This window comes from Oncorhynchus masou, chromosome 26, assembly GCF_036934945.1.
Source record: "Oncorhynchus masou masou isolate Uvic2021 chromosome 26, UVic_Omas_1.1, whole genome shotgun sequence".
Lineage (NCBI taxonomy): Eukaryota > Metazoa > Chordata > Actinopteri > Salmoniformes > Salmonidae > Oncorhynchus > Oncorhynchus masou.
Window position 1 is genome coordinate 1,696,656 of NC_088237.1, and position 19,162 is coordinate 1,715,817.

At 43.2% G+C, this 19,162-nt stretch overlaps 1 protein-coding gene across 2 annotated transcripts in view; it reads left to right on the forward strand.

The window, feature by feature from the left end:
* LOC135514627 (segment polarity protein dishevelled homolog DVL-3-like) overlaps positions 1 to 19,162 on the forward strand; it is a 56,222-nt gene that overhangs the window by 28,811 nt on the left and 8,249 nt on the right. For both annotated transcript variants that reach the window (XM_064938067.1, XM_064938068.1), the window contains exons 3-10: positions 1,706 to 1,833; positions 2,702 to 2,835; positions 11,558 to 11,702; positions 13,615 to 13,708; positions 13,818 to 13,887; positions 14,550 to 14,689; positions 16,577 to 16,653; positions 19,017 to 19,084. In XM_064938067.1, coding sequence (XP_064794139.1) covers positions 1,706 to 1,833; positions 2,702 to 2,835; positions 11,558 to 11,702; positions 13,615 to 13,708; positions 13,818 to 13,887; positions 14,550 to 14,689; positions 16,577 to 16,653; positions 19,017 to 19,084 — 856 coding nt within the window. The remainder of the gene's footprint in view (positions 1 to 1,705; positions 1,834 to 2,701; positions 2,836 to 11,557; positions 11,703 to 13,614; positions 13,709 to 13,817; positions 13,888 to 14,549; positions 14,690 to 16,576; positions 16,654 to 19,016; positions 19,085 to 19,162) is intronic.

Below are 19,162 nucleotides of genomic sequence, written 5' to 3' on the forward strand. Positions count from 1 at the left end.
GAAAAATGCAGGATCAGCGTCTAAGAGGGGCTGGACACTGAGGTGAGGCTGAATCGGGCTAAATTTTTGACCGAGCTCTGGTCATGACCATCACTGAGCTGGCCAGACTCCCTGTTCAGGACTGAACACAGTATTTTGAGTGTGTGGTTGGATGGACCTCATTAGCTTCCCGTGTTGCAGATGCCACTCCCCTCGCTCTACTTCCTGAGAAATGTGAGGTGTGTATCTGAACAGAAACTACAGTACCTTCAGAAAATATTCACACCACTTGACTTTTTCCACATTTTCTTGCTTTACAAAGTGGGATTAAAATGGATGAAATTGTAATTTTTTTGTCAGCGATCTACACAAAATACCCTAATGTCAAAGTCAGGAGAGTGGGACAAGAAATTGGCCCTGGCATTATATCCACACCAGCCCACATCACTGCATGCGCCAACAACTCTAAAAAGTTTTATGAGATTGGAGAACACCGTGGGAGGGATCTTAGACTATTCCTCCTTACATAATATTTCCAGATCCTTGATATACTTCAACTGCGATAATGGTCTGCCCACCTTCAATTCCAACCTGAGGTTTTCAATGGTGTTGAAGTCCTAAGACTGAGATGGCCATTGAAAAATATTGATGAACCATTTCTTTGTGGATTTTGATATGTGCTTGGATCCACTTGCGGCCAAGTACATTTTTTAAAACCTGTTAATTGAAATACATTCCAGGTGACTACCTCATGAAGCTGGTTGAGAGAATGTCAAGAGTGTGCAAATCTGTCATCAAGGCAAAGGGTGGCTACTTTGAAGAATCCAAAATCTAAAATATATTTTTGTTTTAACACTTTTTTGGTTACTACAATACATGATTCCATATGTGTTATTTCATAGTTTTGATGTCTTCACTATTATTCTGCAATGTAGAAAATAGTAAAAATGAATGAGTAGATGTGTCCAAACGTTTGACTGGTAGTGTATATATAAAAAATAAAATAATAATTAGCCCCGCACATAGTATAAAGCTGCTCTCCGGTGCTTTCGTCCTGCACTATGTTGGTGGATGCTTAGGAGGCAGACCAGAACACTTCTCCCTACTTCCCCAGCTGATTAGATTAGCTAACTGGAATCACAGGATGCTCCACAACGCTCCTGAAATATCCTGGGCCTTACTGATTGAATCTGAGAAAAGGGGGGGGGGGCATTCCAAATAAACAAGGGCGTGTGTGTGTGTGTGTGTTTGTCAATGGAGGACTGTATGTGTGTCTGTCTTGTGTCCACCTAGTCAATAAGCACATTTACAATTCCGACAGACTGTCACGCATACACACTTATACTGAAAATCATGACTGACTTTGTTACTCACTATCTGTATGTGTCTCACTGTGTCTGTGTCTCGAAGGATTCCCCGGTTCCTCTTATAGAGCACTACTTTTCAATAAAGCCCTAGACAGAGAATAAAGTTAGTAGTATAATGACAAACATAGGACTCTGGTATTAAGTAGTGCAATATAAGAGGGAATAGGGTTTTACTTGAGGTTCGTCTAAGCCCCCTTCACCTCTCTCTCTCGCCATCATTATCTCACTCACTCATTCACATTCTCTCTCTCAATTCAATATACTTTTTGAACATGGAAAGTTAAAGCACTTACAGTGCCAAAGTAAACACAAGCAATAATAATGCTTTCTCTGTCATTCTCTCTCTCTCTCTCCCCCAGTTGGTGTCAGCAGATGGTTCTCATGGGGGTTCCGATGGGGGTTCTGTGTGTGCAGAAAGCCAGGCAGAGCTGCCACCGCCTTTGGAGAGGACCGGTGGCATCGGAGACTCAAGACCCCCCTCTTTTCAGTCAGTATCTGCAAAGTGTGTGTCTGTGTATGCGTGTGTGTGTGACTCTAGTTGACCATCTAACCTAACACCCCCCTCCCTCTCGTGTGGTGTGGAAGTGGCCTCGACTTAGCTATGGTAAGGTGTAGAGCTAAATACCGTGTGTGTGTGTGTGTGTGTTTCTGTGTCTCTGTGTGTGATTTTTGTATTTTATTGAAATCATATCTATTATCTGTCTGTCTGTCTCTCTCTGTCTACCCCCTGGGAACTCGGGGTCAATATTAAATCAGCCAGGAAGGTCTTAATCAGACACACACACACACACACACACACACACACACACACACACACACACACACACACACACACACACACACACACACACACACACACACACACACACACACACACACACACACACACACACACACAGAGAACACCCTTTCCCTCTGCTGGTCAGAACTGGTTAATGCCATTTTGCCCACTGCAGCGCTCAAATGTACACACCCATATGCTCATCCTCATGCATAATACACACATATGCGCGTGTGTGTCTATGTATGCATGTACAAACACACACGTATCAATTCATGTACATAACCACACATACATGGTGTGCACATGCATGCAGCAGTTACAGACAGACAGGCACTCACGTTCTCTTTGTAGCTAGCTCCTCTCTGGTGAGGCTGACACTAAAACATACTGACATTCTGATAGCAGTACTTGACACTTAAACGGCATGGGTCTGCAAACAAAGACTTGCCTTTGTGTGTCTGTCAGACCGTTGTGATATATAATATAATCCCTTCTCTTTGAATTCATTTATTTTCTTTCTCTTTCATCTCTTTTACTCCTCCTTTGACTTTTTATTTAACCTGCCCATCAGTGCGAACGCTGCCGGCATTCAGGACAACGAGACAGAGACGGAGTCAGTCGTGTTGCTCGAGAGAGAGAGGGAGCGGGAGAGAGACCGGGGCAGGGAGAGGCCGCGAAGGAAAGAGAAAGACACTCATGACCGTGGTAAGTCTTAGGCTGTGACATGAAGGCAGATGGACATCTCACTTATAGTCCAGCAGAAACATGTGTCCAATTTGGTGTGGCAAAGGTTTGATGGTATTAAATTGTTCCCCACAAGCCCCTGATCAAATTGATATGTGATAACCGCTTTCTATGTTTTTAACACCTTTGATATATCTTGTTGTATGGGAGTCGATGCAATAGAACGTTCGCTGGCTGAAAAAAGAATGTTGAGACAAGTTGGGAAGTTCACATGCTCATTGAAAATGACTGAATCAAACAACAAAAGAACATTCTATTGGGTGAATCTCATCTTAAAAACCATGCACATTGGTATCACATCTAATGATTTAACTAGGCTGACTCATCAGTGAAACAACAATGGTACAAGTAGCAGAACTACATACAGCTGAAGTCAGAAGTTTACATACACCTTTACATTTATAATCAGTTTTTCACAATTCCTGACATTTAATCCTAGTAAAAATTCCCTGTCTTAGGTCAGTTAGGATCACCACTTTATTTAGAGAATGTGAAATGTCAGAATAATAGTAGAGTGATTTATTTCAGCTTTTATTTCTTTCATCACATTCCCAGTGGGCCAGAAGTTTACATACACTCAATTAGTATTTGGTAGCATTGTCTTTAAATGGTTTAACTTGGGTCAAACGTTATGGGTAGCCTTCCAAAAGCTTCCCACAATAAGTTGGGTGAATTTTGGCCTATTCCTCCTGACAGAGCTGATGTAACTGAGTCAGGGTTGTAGGCCTCCTTGCTCGCACAGGCTTCTTCAGATCTCCCCACAAATTTTTTGTCGAATTGAGGTCAGGGCTTGTCCACAACTTTGGAAGTATGCTTGGCGTCATTGTCCATTTGGAAGACTCATTTGCGACCAAGCTTTAACTTCCAGACTGATATCTTGAGATCTTTCTTCAATGTATCCACATCATTTTCCTCCCTCATGATGCCATCTATTTTGTGAAGTGCACCAGTCCCTCCTGCAGCAATGCACCCCCACAACATGATGCTGCACCCCGTGCTTCACAGTTGGGATGGTGTTCTTCGGCTTGCAGGCATCCCCCTTTTTCCTCCAAACATAACAACGGTCATTATGGCCATTCTATTTTTGTTTCATCAGACCAGGAGGCATTTCTCCAAAAAGTACGATCTTTGTCCCCATGTGCAGTTGCAAACCGTAGTCTGGCTTTTTTATGGTGGTTTTGGAGCAGTGGCTTCTTCCTTGCTGAGTGGCCTTTCAGGTTATGTCGATATAGGACTTGTTTTACTGTGGATATAGATACTTTCGTACCTGTTTCCTCCAGCATCTTTGCATGGTTCTTTGCTGTTGTTCTGGGATTGATTTTCACTTTTTGCACCAAAGTACATTAATCTCTAGGAGACAGAACGCGTCTCCTTCCTGAGCGGTATGGCAGCAGCGTGGTCCCACGGTGTTTATACCTGCGCACTATTGTTTGTACAGATGAACGTGGTATCTTCAGGCATTTGGAAATAACTCCCAAAGGTGGACCAGACTACAATGTTTTTTCTGAGGTCTTGGCTGATTGCTTTTGATTTTCCCATGATGTCAAGCAAAGAGGCACTGAGTTTGAAGGTAGGCCTTCAAATACATCCACAGGTGCACCTTCAATTGACTCAAATTATGTCAATCAGAAGCTTCTAAATCCATGACATCATTTTCTGGAATTTTCCAAGCTGTTTAAAGGCACAGTCAACTTAGTGTATGTAAACTTCTGACCCACTTGAATTGTGATACTGTGAATTATAAGTGAAATTATCTGTCTGTAAACAATTGTTCAAAAAATTACTTGTCATGCACAAAGTAGATGTCCTAACCAACTTGCTAAAACTATAGTTTGTTAACAAGAAATTTGTGGAGTGGTTGATATACAAGTTTTAATGACTCCAACCTAAGTGTATGTAAACTTCCGACTTCAACTGTATTTGTTTTCGGGATATTGGTCGTACTGGGAAATAATAGAGGAGGGCAAGTCCCACTCAATTAGAATTCAGGACCTTCCTTCTGGGATCAAGCAAAAACTGCCTAATCTTTTTATGGGATCTATTGGGGGAAAATATTTATTGACGGTTTGTTTCCAAGTCAATAATTATCTGGGCAAAACCTGTAATTTTCACGAGTTATTGTTAATATAATTTAATTATGATAATGTGCTTTCATCAATTGAAAGCCCTTAATCTATTTTATGAGAATTTGTAAGATTTCTTGTTTGCATAAAATAGACGCAGACCAGTCTTTAAATAATAAGAATTTATTCTCGGAGCGCGCTACCACTCAAACACATGCATCAGTTTATATACAGATCATGACGTCATTTCACTGCCATAACCGAACCCCCTCCTCTCGACCGGGACAAAGTAAGGTGAAAGTTCATTCTAACTTACTAACACACTCCCAGATAACGTTTGACCCCTCAACCTTATCGATCACCACTGAACTGACAGTTTTAATTAACAGAAACCCTAGGAATGCACTCACTGCCTTATCTAAAAACCCCAGAGATAAGTTTCAGTTGGGTCAACCATAGGCTAACGACCTTATGTGTTTACACAGTCCACAACCCATTAGTTCCTGCCTAGTTGGAATGGTGTTCATTAACATTTTATTACTCCTTGTCCTGTCACACAATTTCTTCTTATGAACTCATATAGTCTATTACTTATACAACAGAGAATAAGCTTACCTAGATACAATTCTATTTAAAATGGGGATATTGTTTATTCATTTATCCATAATAAATCCATAATAAATTCAACAGTTATCTCCTATTTGGAATAACAATTTTATTTTATCTGGCTCTATGTCCTTTACATTCACTCATTGGTCTATTTTTAAGGATATTTTCAACCTGCAAGGGCTTCGTTCCTTTCAAGATCTGAAAGAGTCGTATTTTCTCCCTGGTTCTTCCTGTTTCTTGTTTTTTTTTTTACTCTCAGACCGTAAAAAACCTACAGGGTACCATAAGACACCAAAAGCATGCTCCCACTCTTTATTTAAATAATGTAATAAATCTACCTCTTATGGAGGTCAGGGAGAATGACCTACAAATCAATCAAATGTATTTATAAAGCCCTTACATCAGCAGAAGTCACAAAGTGCTGTACAGAAACCCAGCCTAAATCCCCAAACAGCAAGCAATGCAGGTGTAGAAGCACGGTGGCTAGGAAAAACTCCCTAGAAAGGCCAGAACCTAGGAAGAAACCAAGAGAGGAACCAGGCTATGTGAGGTGGCCAGTCCTTTTCTGGCTGTGCCGGGTAGAGATTATAACAGAACATGGCCAAGATGTTCAAATGTTCAAAGATGACCAGCGTTGTTTGAGGGGTGGTGTCACGACTTCCACGTTCGGCGTTCGACGTCACCAGCCTTCTAGCCTTCGCCGCTCCATTTTTCATTGTTCCATTTGTTTTGTCTTGTTCCCTACACACCTGGTTTACATTCCTTAATTACATTGCTGTATATTCCTCTGTCCCCCCCCATGTCTTTGTGTGGAATTGTTTTGTGTTACGTGCTTTATGTGTTGCGCCAGGCTGGGTTTCCATGTTCCGTGTTTATTTCACGAAGTATGTTTATTTGGTAAACTACAGCTTTTGTGACTGTTTTCGCGGTTTGCACTTTTGCCATTTTTGCTGGAGGTTTTGACGCAGTAGCATCCGTCTGCTGTTTGCTCCTACCTCCAGTAGCGCTCACCCGTGACAGGTGGCCAGTCCTCTTCTTGCTGTGCCGGGTGGATATAACAGAAAATGGCCAAGATGTTCAAATGTTTATAGATGACCAGCAGGGTCAAATATGAATAATCACAGTGGTTGTCGAGGGTGCAACAGGTCAGCACCTCAGGAGGAAATGTCAGTATCTCTACCGCTCATGCTGTCTCTAGAGAGTTGAAAACAACAGGTCTGGAACAGGTAGCACGTCCGGTGAACAGGTCAGGGTTCCATAGCCACAGGCAGAACAGTTGAAACTGGAGCAGCAGCATGGCCAGGTGGACTGGGGACAGCAAGGAGTCATCATGTCAGGTAGTCCTGAGGCATGGTCCTAGGGCGCAGGTCCTCCGAGAGAGAGAAAGAAAGAGAGAATTAGAGAGAGCATTCTTAAATTCACACAGGACACCGGATAGGACAGGTGAGGTACTCCAGATATAACAAACTGACCTCAGTCCCCCGACACATAAACTACTGCAGCATAAATACTAGAGGTTGAGACAGGAGGGGTCGGGATACAGTCTGGCCCAGTCCGATGATACCCCCGGACAGGGCCAAACAGGCAGGAAATAACCCCACCCACTTTGCCAAAGCACAGCCCCCACACCACTAGAGGGATATCTTCAACCACCAACTTACCATCCTGAGACAAGGCTGAGTATAGCCCACAAAGATCTCCGCCACGGCACAACCCAAGGGGGGGGCCCCAACCCGGACAGGAAGATCACGTCAGTGACTCAACCCACTCAAGTGACGCATCCCTCCTAGGGACGGCATGGAAGAACACCAGTAAAGCCAGTGACTCAACCCCATTTTATTGAAATCATGCAATTGGTCTCGAGATGGCTAGGCATATTCATGGCATGAGGTGAGTAGCAAAGCATCTCTCTCCATTGAATACAGGTGGTTGACGTCAACAACCCTCATCGAATATTTTAAAAAGGATTACAATAATGAGATGCAGGGGCGCAACTTCTGTTTAAGAAGTGTGTGGTGGGGGTAGGGGCATTTTAGTTTTAATCCAGTCAGATAAACACTTCAAACAGCCTACTCGACCGCTCGGAGGCATCCCCGCATGGTCCTAAAGCAAACCGTTGCCTCGTTTTGCATCATATTCCGATGATAAAACTGCAGGTACAAAAAAAATGCAAATTCAGAATGTTGTGGGGACATGTCCTCCCCGTCCCCAGTGAAAGTTGCGCCCCTGATGAGATGTATCCACCAATCCAAAGAAAGGATAAGCGGGAGCTAGACAGACCGCCATGCCACTTTGTGGACAACGACTCCCATTGTTACAGCGGAGAGACATGAATCTTGTCAGTATATCCATAATGTTTGTAATTGATCAGTTCAGTGATTGCCTAAATTCAACACAACTGGTCTTCCAGGTCGGCCAGCGGCACTCCAGGGCCAGGCTTCCCTACCCCTGCCCTATACTACATTATCAACCGGTTGGTTCGAGCCCTGAATGCTGATTGTCTGACAGCCGTGGTATATCAGACTGTATACCACGTGTATGACAAGACATTTATTTTTACTGCTCTATTTAAGTTAATCAATGTAATCAATGTCTAATAGCAATAATGCACCTTGGGGGTTTGTGGTATATTGCCAATATACCAAAGCTAAGGGCTGTTTCCAGGCATTGCGTTGTGCGTAAGAACAGCCCTGAGCTATGGTATATTGGCTATATACCACACCACTTCGGGCCTTATTGCTTAAATATACCATTTCTTCCATACATAGTGTAACTAGACACAATCTATAAAGGTTGTAAACCGAAGGCTTTAATACTTTACCAGCTATGTGAGTTGATGCCCTCATCGTAAGGCAGTTTGTCAGAATGTTATGTTGGAATCTAGTGTATAAGACAGGATTCAATATTGTATATCATTAAAATCACTTCAAAGGAGTGAAAGATCCCTTTAGGATACATTTTTAATTGTTTGAAAATAAAATATAGAAATAAGAGATCCAAATACTGATCATAAACAGTTATATGAATAGCGTTTTTGGCATATTTTGGGGGAAAATTATGATCGGAATTTTACAAAGATTATATACAGTATTTTGCAAACCTGGCTGAATTGGTTGCATTATCTCCATAACTATAATATTTAGGTATTATCATTAGGGAGTATTCCACCTAAATAACCAATAGCTAGGCATCGTTGTTTAGACATTTCCCAGCTTCATGTAAAGTTTGGTGCACTCATTATGAAGGCATTTTGCAAAAATGGGTTACCTGTACCTCTTTGCTGGGATTTTATATAGGGTGCAATGTACTGGGCAGGTTTTACATCACATTTCTTGATGTTAACACAATTTATAGAATCATATATCATTTTTATAAATAGACATCAGTGAATGCTTCTAAAACATTTTCTAAGTGTTTTAATGTCAAATATTTGAAATGGCTGCAAAATTCTGCTATTCAGACTGCTTTTTTGGCATATTTTTACTACTATTCTGGTAATATTTTGCTAGAAAGTTACATACTTGGGCCGATTTTGTGTTAACCTCATTGTAAAAAATATTTGAAGCCATTTTCTGTCTTATTACACCAATTACTTATTCAGTTATGGTCATGCAAAATCAATACAGTTCCTCCCCATTGAAGTTAATGGCGGCCATCTTGAAAATAGGCTGCTGGGATGACTATATGGCAAAAGAAACTTGCCCAGTGAGTGCCTTGTTTTGTGTGAAATTTGGTGTCGTTAACATGTAGGGTACCATGTGACAAGAGTGCATGCCAATACTGCCTATTCTGTCTCGATGTACCCCAAAATGCATACATGTATTACCTTTGAACCACCAAGGTGAGTCCATAGAGATGTCATTAAGAATTCAATTGATTCATACCTTACTTTGTGTTGTATTATGAAATTAATGATATATAAATTGACTAACTGCATAGGAGTCATAACATATAATGCAGCCATTATTGGAGGAATAGGAGGAAGTTGCCCATGGATGCTGATCTAGTCATTTTTTGCATTCTCCCTTAAAGGACGTAGGGGGAGTAACCTGATCCTAGATCTGTTCCTAATGGCAGGGTTTGAATCATGGGTGCCCATGTGTGTTCATTTGATGCCGAAGGTCCAGTCCACTATTTTTAGTGCACCCAAACCCAAAGAGTCAATGGGTGGACCTCAAAATCACCTTGATTCCCTTGCATCCTCTCTCCTCGCCTACTTATATCCTCCAATGCCCTATATGATTCTCTCTGACACTGAGAAGGAGTCGAAGAGAGAGGATGTTAGGAATAAAAAATATGTACACTACAATGGGAAAGTATTCTGACCCCTTGACCTTTTCCACCTTCTGTTACGTTACAGCTAAAATGAATTAAATTGTTTTTTTCCCTTATCAATTAACACACAATACCCCATAATGACAAAGCAAAAACAGGTTTTTAGAAATGTTTGCAAATGCATTCAAATAAAACACTGAAATATTACATTTACATAAGTATTCAGACCCTTTACTCAGTACTTTGTTGAAACACCTTTGGCAGTGATTACAGCCTTGAGTCTTCTTGGGTATGATGCTACAAGCTTGGCACACCTGTCGTTGTCCTGTTGGATGGTGAACCTTCACGCCAGGTCTTGAGCGTTCTAGAGCAAGTTTTCATCAATAATCTCTCTGTACTTTGCTCCGTTCATCTTTCCCTCGATTCTGACAAGTCTGCCAGTCCCTGCCGCTGAAGAACATCCCCACAGCATGATGCTGCCACCACCATGCTTCACCGTAGGGATGGTGCCAGGTTTCTTCCAGACGTGATGCTTGGCATTCAGACCAAAGAGTTCAATCTTGGTTTCATCACACCAGAGAACCTTGTTTCTCATGGTCTGTGTGTCCTTTAGGGGCCTTTTGGCAAACTCAATTTGGGCTCTCATGTGCATTTTACTGAGGAGTGGCTTCCATCTGGCCACTACCATAAAGGCCTGATTGGTGGAGTGCTGCAGAGATGGTTGTCCTTTTGGAAGGTTCTCCCATCTCCACAGAGGAACCCTGGAGCTCTGTCAGAGTGACCATCGGGTTCTTGGTCACCTCCCTGACCAAGGCCCTTCTCCCCTGATTGCTCAGTTTGGCCGGGCGGCCAGCTCTAAGAAGAGTCTTGGTGGTTCCAAACCCCTTCCATTTAAGAATGATGGAGGCTGCTGTGTTCTTGGGGACCTTCAATGCTCCAGAAATGTTTTGGTACCCTTCCCCAGATCTGTGCATCAACACAATCCTGTCTCTGAACTCTACGGACAATTCCTTCGACCTCATGGCTTGGTTTTTGCTCTGACATGCATTGTTAACTGTGGGACCTTATATAGACAGGTGTGTACCTTTCCAAATCATGTCAGAACAATTTAATTTTCTCCAGGGGGACTCCAATCAACTTGTTGAAACATCTCAAGGATAATCAATGGAAACAAGATGCACCGCAGCTCAATTTTGAGTCTCATAGGAAAGGGTCTGAATAACTATGTAAATGAGGTATTTCTAAAAACCTGTTTTCGCTTTGTCATTATGGGGTATTGTGTGTCGATTGATGAGAAAACATGTTTTAAAAAAAATCCATTTTAGAATAAGGCTGTAACGTAACAGAATGTGGAAAAAGTACTTTCTGAATGCACTGTATATTCTGAACCTAGCTGGGCCAAGCGAAGCCAAGCTATACTGAGGTTGCCTGGTTACACCGTAGTTGAACCGTGCTGAAAAGCACAATGGGAAAATAAAATATCGGAACCAGCACAGTTGGGTTGGGTTGGCACATAGTATGAAAAGGTAATTATGTAGTATTCATAATGATTAGTATTCATACTCTTATTAGAGCATACCATAGCAAAACATTTTGCTTACAAAAAAATGGTGTTTTGAAAATGAAAATTTGCATTCAGGTATTCCCTTCCCATGTCTCTGTTCTTCCGATTTGTTTCTACTGAACACTATTCGGTTGACTTTTCCTCTCTTCCGCTTGCCTGGCGTCCTCCTCAGGTGGCAGGTTGAATGGTCACACGCGTCCAGAGCGGGAGACGCGGCGACCGGAGCTGGCGGGGTACGAGAGCTCATCCACGCTGATGAGTTCTGAGCTGGAGACAACAAGCTTTTTCAACTCTGAAGACGATGATGCATCTAGTCGGTGAGCGCCACGCACACGCACACACACACACACACACAAACGCACACACACACACAAACACACACACACAAACGCACACACACACACAAACGCACACACACAAACGCACACACAAACGCACACACACACACAAACGCACACACACACACACACACACACACACACACACACACACACACACACACACACGGATCAACAGAAAAATGGCTTTTAATTATCTCAGTGAGGGGACTAAATATCCCAAAACAACTACAGCCAGTATGATAAATAGAAAAATCGGGTTAAGTTGTGATTTGAGTGGAACATCCCTTAAATACGAAGAGATCACCTCATTCATTGCTGCCAGTGTTGGTTAATAGGCCTTGACGGGTTAGGACCAATTACACTCACACACACACACACACACACACACACACACACACACACACACACACACACACACACACACACACACACACACACACACTCACATACACTGTATATACAAGTATGTGGACACCCCTTCAAATTAGTGGATTTGTCTATTTCAGCTACACCCATTGCTGACCGGTATAAAATCGAGCACACAGCCATGTGTTCTCCATTGACAAACATTGTCAGTAGAATGGCCTTACTGAAGAGCTCAGTGACTTTCAACGTGGCACCGTCATAGGATGCCACCTTTCCAACAAGTCAGCTCGTCAAATTTCTGCCTTGCTAGAGCTGCCCCGGTCAAATGTAGGTGCTGTTATTGTGAAATGAAAACGTCAAGGAGCAACAATGGTTCAGCCGTGAATTGGTAGGCCACACAATAGCGAGTGCTGAAGCCCTTGGCGTGTAAATAAATAGTCTGTCCTCGGTTGCAACACTCACTACCGAATTCCAAACTGCCTCTGAAAGCAACGTCAGCACAATAACTGTTTATCGGGAGCTTCATGAAATGGTTTTCATTGGGAGCTTCATGAAATGGGTCCATTGGGATAAAGCTGTGTAAAGCTTGCCGCCTTTGGAGCAAGCTTTACGTTTCCTGGAGTGATGAGTCACGCTTCACCATCTGGCAGTCCGACGGATGAATCTGGGTTTGGCGGATACCAGGAGAACACTACCTGCCTCAATGCATATTGCCAACTGTAAAGTTTGGTAGAGGAGAAATAATGGTTTGGGCTAGGCCCCTTAGTTCCAGTGAAGGGAAATATTAACACTACAGCGTACACTGACATTCTAGACGATTCTGTGCTTTCAACTTTGTGGTCACAATTTGTGGAAAGCCCTTTCCTGTTACAGCATCACAATGGCCCGTGCATAAAGCGAGGTCCGTACAGAAATGGTTTGTCGAGATCGGTGTGGAAGAACTTGACTCGCCTGCACAGAACCCTGACCTCAACCCCACCTAACAACTTTGGGATGAAATGCGAACACCGACTGCGAGCCAGGCCTAATCGCCCAACATCAGTGCCTGACCTCACTAAAGCTCTTGTGTCTGAATGGAAGAAAGTCCCTGCAACAATGTTCCAACTTCTAGTGGAAAGCCTTCTTAGAAGAGTGGAGGCTGTTTATAGCAGTAAAGGGGGGACCAACTCCATATTAATGGCCATGATTTTTGGAATGAGATATTTGATGAGCATGTGGCCGAATACTTTGGTCATGTAGTGTACATTTACCCAAGACACTAAAAAGGTGTCCTATCACATGAAAACATTACATAATCCATTTGATGTATACACTCTACGTGATCGCTATCTACTCTTATTCAAGTGCCCACAAATCATATGCTCTAGATAAGCCATACAAAAGACTTTTGCTTTTCCCTTTGAGCTCAATGGCCACGTCTAAGATTGGCTCAAATGGATGGAGTCACATGTGGCCAATCAACCACTGGCAGATGAGTGTGCATTGTGTGTCATGACACCACAGTGAGTTGTATCACCCGCAGGTTCAGTGGCTCCACGGAGCAGAGCACTTCGTCGAGGCTCATGAGACGACATCGGCGGCGGCGGCGGAAACCCAAAGCGCCACGGATGGAGAGGGTAAGACACACACAGATGCCAGTTTGCTTTGTGTTCAGTGGTCCTTGTGCATGTCCTCACCTCTATCTCTTTCAGTCATTCCTCTACTCCTCCCCCTCTTTCTGTCCAGTCGTCCTCTTTCAGCAGCGTCACAGATTCCACCATGTCACTGAACATCATCACTGTCACTTTAAATATGGGTGAGTAGTATTGTTCATCTATATCTGTGTAATGTATATAACTTTACGTCTATATGATATTTTATATATCATTGGTGATTTATGGATTGACTTCCAGATTCAGAGACCACCCACTGGGCACAGAAGTCAGTTCAACTTCTAATTTGGATTTACATTTGGTTGAGTTGTCAACTAACGTTGATTCAACCAGTAGATCGGAACTTCTCTGAGACACTTTGTGTATACGAGCCCAGAGGCCAAAGACTCCCCTTTCAGAGGGATTCATATGTATCCTTCACTCTGGCTATTGGTTTACATCAGAGGCCAAAGACTCCCCTTTCAGAGGGATTCATATGTATCCTTCACTCTGGCTATTGGTTTACATCAGAGGCCAAAGACTCCCCTTTCAGAGGGATTCATATGTATCCTTCACTCTGGCTATTGGTTTACATCAGAGGCCAAAGACTCCCCTTTCAGAGGGATTCATATGTATCCTTCACTCTGGCTATTGGTTTACATCAGAGGCCAAAGACTCCCCTTTCAGAGGGATTCATATGTATCCTTCACTCTGGCTATTGGTTTACATCTGTAGGGAAGGTATCCTTTGTTTTGTTCAACACTCTTTCTTTCTCTTGTCATTACTCTTCCTTCCTCCTCTCCTCCTCCTCCCTCCCTTCATGCAGAAAAGTATAACTTCCTGGGCATCAGTATTGTGGGTCAGAGTAACGAGAAAGGAGATGGAGGAATCTACATCGGCTCTATCATGAAGGGAGGGGCGGTGGCCGCCGACGGACGCATCGAGCCTGGAGACATGCTGTTGCAGGTGTTTGTTGAGCGTTTGTGTTTAACAGTGGTGGAAAAAGTACCCAATTGTCATACTTGAGTAAAAGTAAAGATACCTTAATAGAAAATGACTTACTTAAAATTGAAAGTGATCCAGTAAAATACTACTTGAGTAAAAGTCTAAAAGTATTTGATTTAAATATACATCAAAGTATCAAAAGTTAATGTAATTGCTGAAATTATATTTAAATAACATATGGAATCATGTAGTTACCAAAAAAGTGTTAAACAAATCCAAATATATTTTATATTTGATATTCTTCAAATTGCCACCCTTTGTCTTGTTGACAGCTTTGCACACTCTTGGCATTCTCTCAACCAGCTTCACCTGGAATGATTTTCCAACAGTCTTGAAGGGGTTCCTACATATGCTGAACATTTGTTGGCTGCTTTTCCTTCACTCTGCGTTCCGACTCATCCCAAACCATCTCAATTTTCTTGAGCTCGGGGGATTGTGGAGCCAGGTCATCTGATGCAGCACGCCATCACTCATTGTCTTGTTGAAAAACAAATGATAGTCCCAATAAGCCCAAACCAGATGGGATGGCGTATTTCTGCAGAATGCTGTGGTAGCCATGCTGGTTAAGTGTGCCTTGAATTCTAAATAAATCAGACAGTGTCACTAGCAAAGCACCATCACACCTCCTCCTCCATGCTTTATGGTGGGAAATACACATGCAGAGATCATCCATTCACCCACACCGCATCTCAGAAAGACACGGCGGTTGGAAAAAAATTCTCCAATTTGGGCTGCAGACCAAAGGAAACATTTCCACCGGTCAAATGTCTATTGCTCGTGTTTCTTGGCCCAAGCAAGTCTCTTATTCTTTTTTTGTTGTCTTTTTTTAAACATTTTTTACCTTTACCCCCTTTTCTCCCCAATTTCGTGGCATCCAATTGGTAGTTATAGTCTTGTCTCATTGCTGCAACTCCCGTATGGACTCAGGAGAGGCGAAGGTCGAGAGCCGTGCATCCTCCGAAACACAACCCAACCAAGCTGCACTGCATCTTGACATGATGGCCACTTAATCCGGAAGCCAGCATCACAAATGTGTCGGAGGAAACACTGTGCACCTGGTGACCGTTTCAGCGTGCATCTGCACCCAGCCAGCCACAGGAGTCGCAAGTGCACGATGGGACAAGGACATCACTGTCAGCCAAACCCTCTCCTAACCCAGATGACGCTGGGCCAATTGTGCACCGCTCCATGGGTCTCCCGGTTGCGGCTGGCTGCGATAGAGCCTGCACTCAAACCCAGCATCTCTAGTGCCACAGCTAGCACTGCGATGCAGTGCCTTAGACCACTGCGCCACTCAGTAGCCCCCAAGTCTCTTCTTCTTATTGGTGTCCTTTAGTAGTGGTTTCTTTGCAGCAATTTGATCATGAAGGCCTGATTCACACAGTCTCCTCTGAACAGTTGATGTTGAGATGTGTCTGTTACTTGAACTCTGTGAAGCATTTATTTGGGCTGTAATTTCTGAGGCACACTCCAGAACTCAGACATAATTTAAAAATTAAGTGAGTCCGCCAGATCAGTGGCAGTAGGGATTTTGAGGGATGTTCTCTTGATAAGTGTGTGAATTGTACCATTTTCCTGTCCTGCTAAGAATTCAAAATATTTTGGGTACTTTTGGGTGTCAGGGAAAATGTATGGAGTAAAAAGTAAAATGTTCTAAAAATATAAATAGTGAAGTACAGAAACCCCCAAAAATGACTTAAGTCGTGCTTAAAAGTATTTATAAGTTTCAAGAAAGTGACAATAGGAGGAATGATTTTGGGGTCTTTAATTGGACTTGGTTGGTAGGATTTCCTGGTTTCTTTCTCTCCCTTTTCTACATCACCCCGTCTCTCATCCCCTCTTCTCCAGGTGAACGACATTAACTTTGAAAACATGAGCAATGATGATGCAGTAAGAGTACTGAGGGAGATTGTGCATAAACCAGGGTAAGGAGCAGTCTCACACACACTGAAACCTACACACTGATATGTGCTGAGGATCACACAGTGATGATGCAGTCAGAGTACTGAGGGAGATTGTGCATAAACCAGGGTAAGGAGCAGTCTCACACACACTGAAACCTACACACTGATACGTGCTGAGGATCACACAGTGATGATGCAGTCAGAGTACTGAGGGAGATTGTGCATAAACCAGGGTAAGGAGCAATCTCACACACACTGAAACCTACACACTGATACGTACTGAGGATCACACAGTGATGATGCAGTCAGAGTACTGAGGGAGATTGTGCATAAACCAGGGTAAGGAGCAGTCTCGCACACACTGAAACCAACACACTGATACGTGCTGAGGATCACACAGTGATGATGCAGTCAGAGTACTGAGGGAGATTGTGCATAAACAAGGGTAAGGAGCAGTCTCTCACACACTGAAACCTACTGAGGATCACACAGTGATGATGCAGTCAGAGTACTGAGGGAGATTGTGCATAAACCAAGGTAAGGAGCAGTCTCTCACACACTGAAACCTACACACTGATATGTGTTGAGGATCACACAGTGATGATGCAGTAAGAGTATTGAGGGAGATTGTGAATAAACCAGGGTAAGGAGCAGTCTCTCACACACTGATACCTACACACTGATACGTGCTGAGGATCACACAGTGATGATGCAGTCAGAGTACTGAGGGAGATTGTGCATAAACCAGGGTAAGGAGCAGTCTCACACACACTGAAACCTACACACTGATACGTACTGAGGATCACACAGTGATGATGCAGTCAGAGTACTGAGGGAGATTGTGCATAAACCAGGGTAAGGAGCAGTCTCTCACACACTGAAACCTACTGAGGATCACACAGTGATGATGCAGTCAGAGTACTGAGGGAGATTGTGCATAAACCAGGATAAGGAGCAGTCTCACACACACTGAAACCTACACACTGATACCTACACACTGATATGTGCTGAGGATCACACAGTGATGATGCAGTAAGAGTACTGAGGGAGATTGTGCATAAACTAGGGTAAGGAGCAGTCTCTCACACACTGAAACCTACACACTGATACGTGCTGAGGATCACACAGTGATGATGCAGTCAGAGTACTGAGGGAGATTGTGCATAAACCAAGGTAAGGAGCAGTCTCTCATACACTGAAACCTACACACTGATATGTGTTGAGGATCACACAGTGATGATGCAGTAAGAGTATTGAGGGAGATTGTGAATAAACCAGGGTAAGGAGCAGTCTCTCACACACTGATACCTACACACTGATACGTGCTGAGGATCACACAGTGATGATGCAGTCAGAGTACTGAGGGAGATTGTGCATAAACCAGGGTAAGGAGCAGTCTCACACACACTGAAACCTACACACTGATACGTACTGAGGATCACACAGTGATGATGCAGTCAGAGTACTGAGGGAGATTGTGCATAAACCAGGGTAAGGAGCAGTCTCTCACACACTGAAACCTACTGAGGATCACACAGTGATGATGCAGTCAGAGTACTGAGGGAGATTGTGCATAAACCAGGATAAGGAGCAGTCTCACACACACTGAAACCTACACACTGATACCTACACACTGATATGTGCTGAGGATCACACAGTGATGATGCAGTAAGAGTACTGAGGGAGATTGTGCATAAACTAGGGTAAGGAGCAGTCTCTCACACACTGAAACCTACACACTGATACGTGCTGAGGATCACACAGTGATGATGCAGTCAGAGTACTGAGGGAGATTGTGCATAAACCAGGGTAAGGAGCAGTCTCTCACACACTGAAACCTACTGAGGATCACACAGTGATGATGCAGTCAGAGTACTGAGGGAGATTGTGCATAAACCAGGATAAGGAGCAGTCTCACACACACTGAAACCTACACACTGATACCTACACACTGATATGTGCTGAGGATCACACAGTGATGATGCAGTAAGAGTACTGAGGGAGATTGTGCATAAACCAGGATAAGGAGCAGTCTCACACACACTGAAACCTACACACTGATACCTACACACTGATATGTGCTGAGGATCACACAGTGATGATGCAGTAAGAGTACTGAGGGAGATTGTGCATAAACTAGGGTAAGGAGCAGTCTCTCACACACTGAAACCTACACACTGATACGTGCTGAGGATCACACAGTGATGATGCAGTCAGAGTACTGAGGGAGATTGTGCATAAACCAGGGTAAGGAGCAGTCTCACACACACTGAAACCTACACACTGATACGTACTGAGTATCACACATTGCTGCTGGTTTGTGTGTGTATAAACTGTGTATAAACTGTGTGTACACTGTGTTTGCTGTGTGTAATTGTTGACAGCCCTATTACTCTGACTGTGGCTAAGTGCTGGGATCCTAACCCTCGAGGATGCTTCACACTGCCGAGAAGTGAGTACTCACACACAGCATCATGTAATTAGACGTAATGACTTTGTAAAAACTTCCTCAGATGGATATATTTTCCTC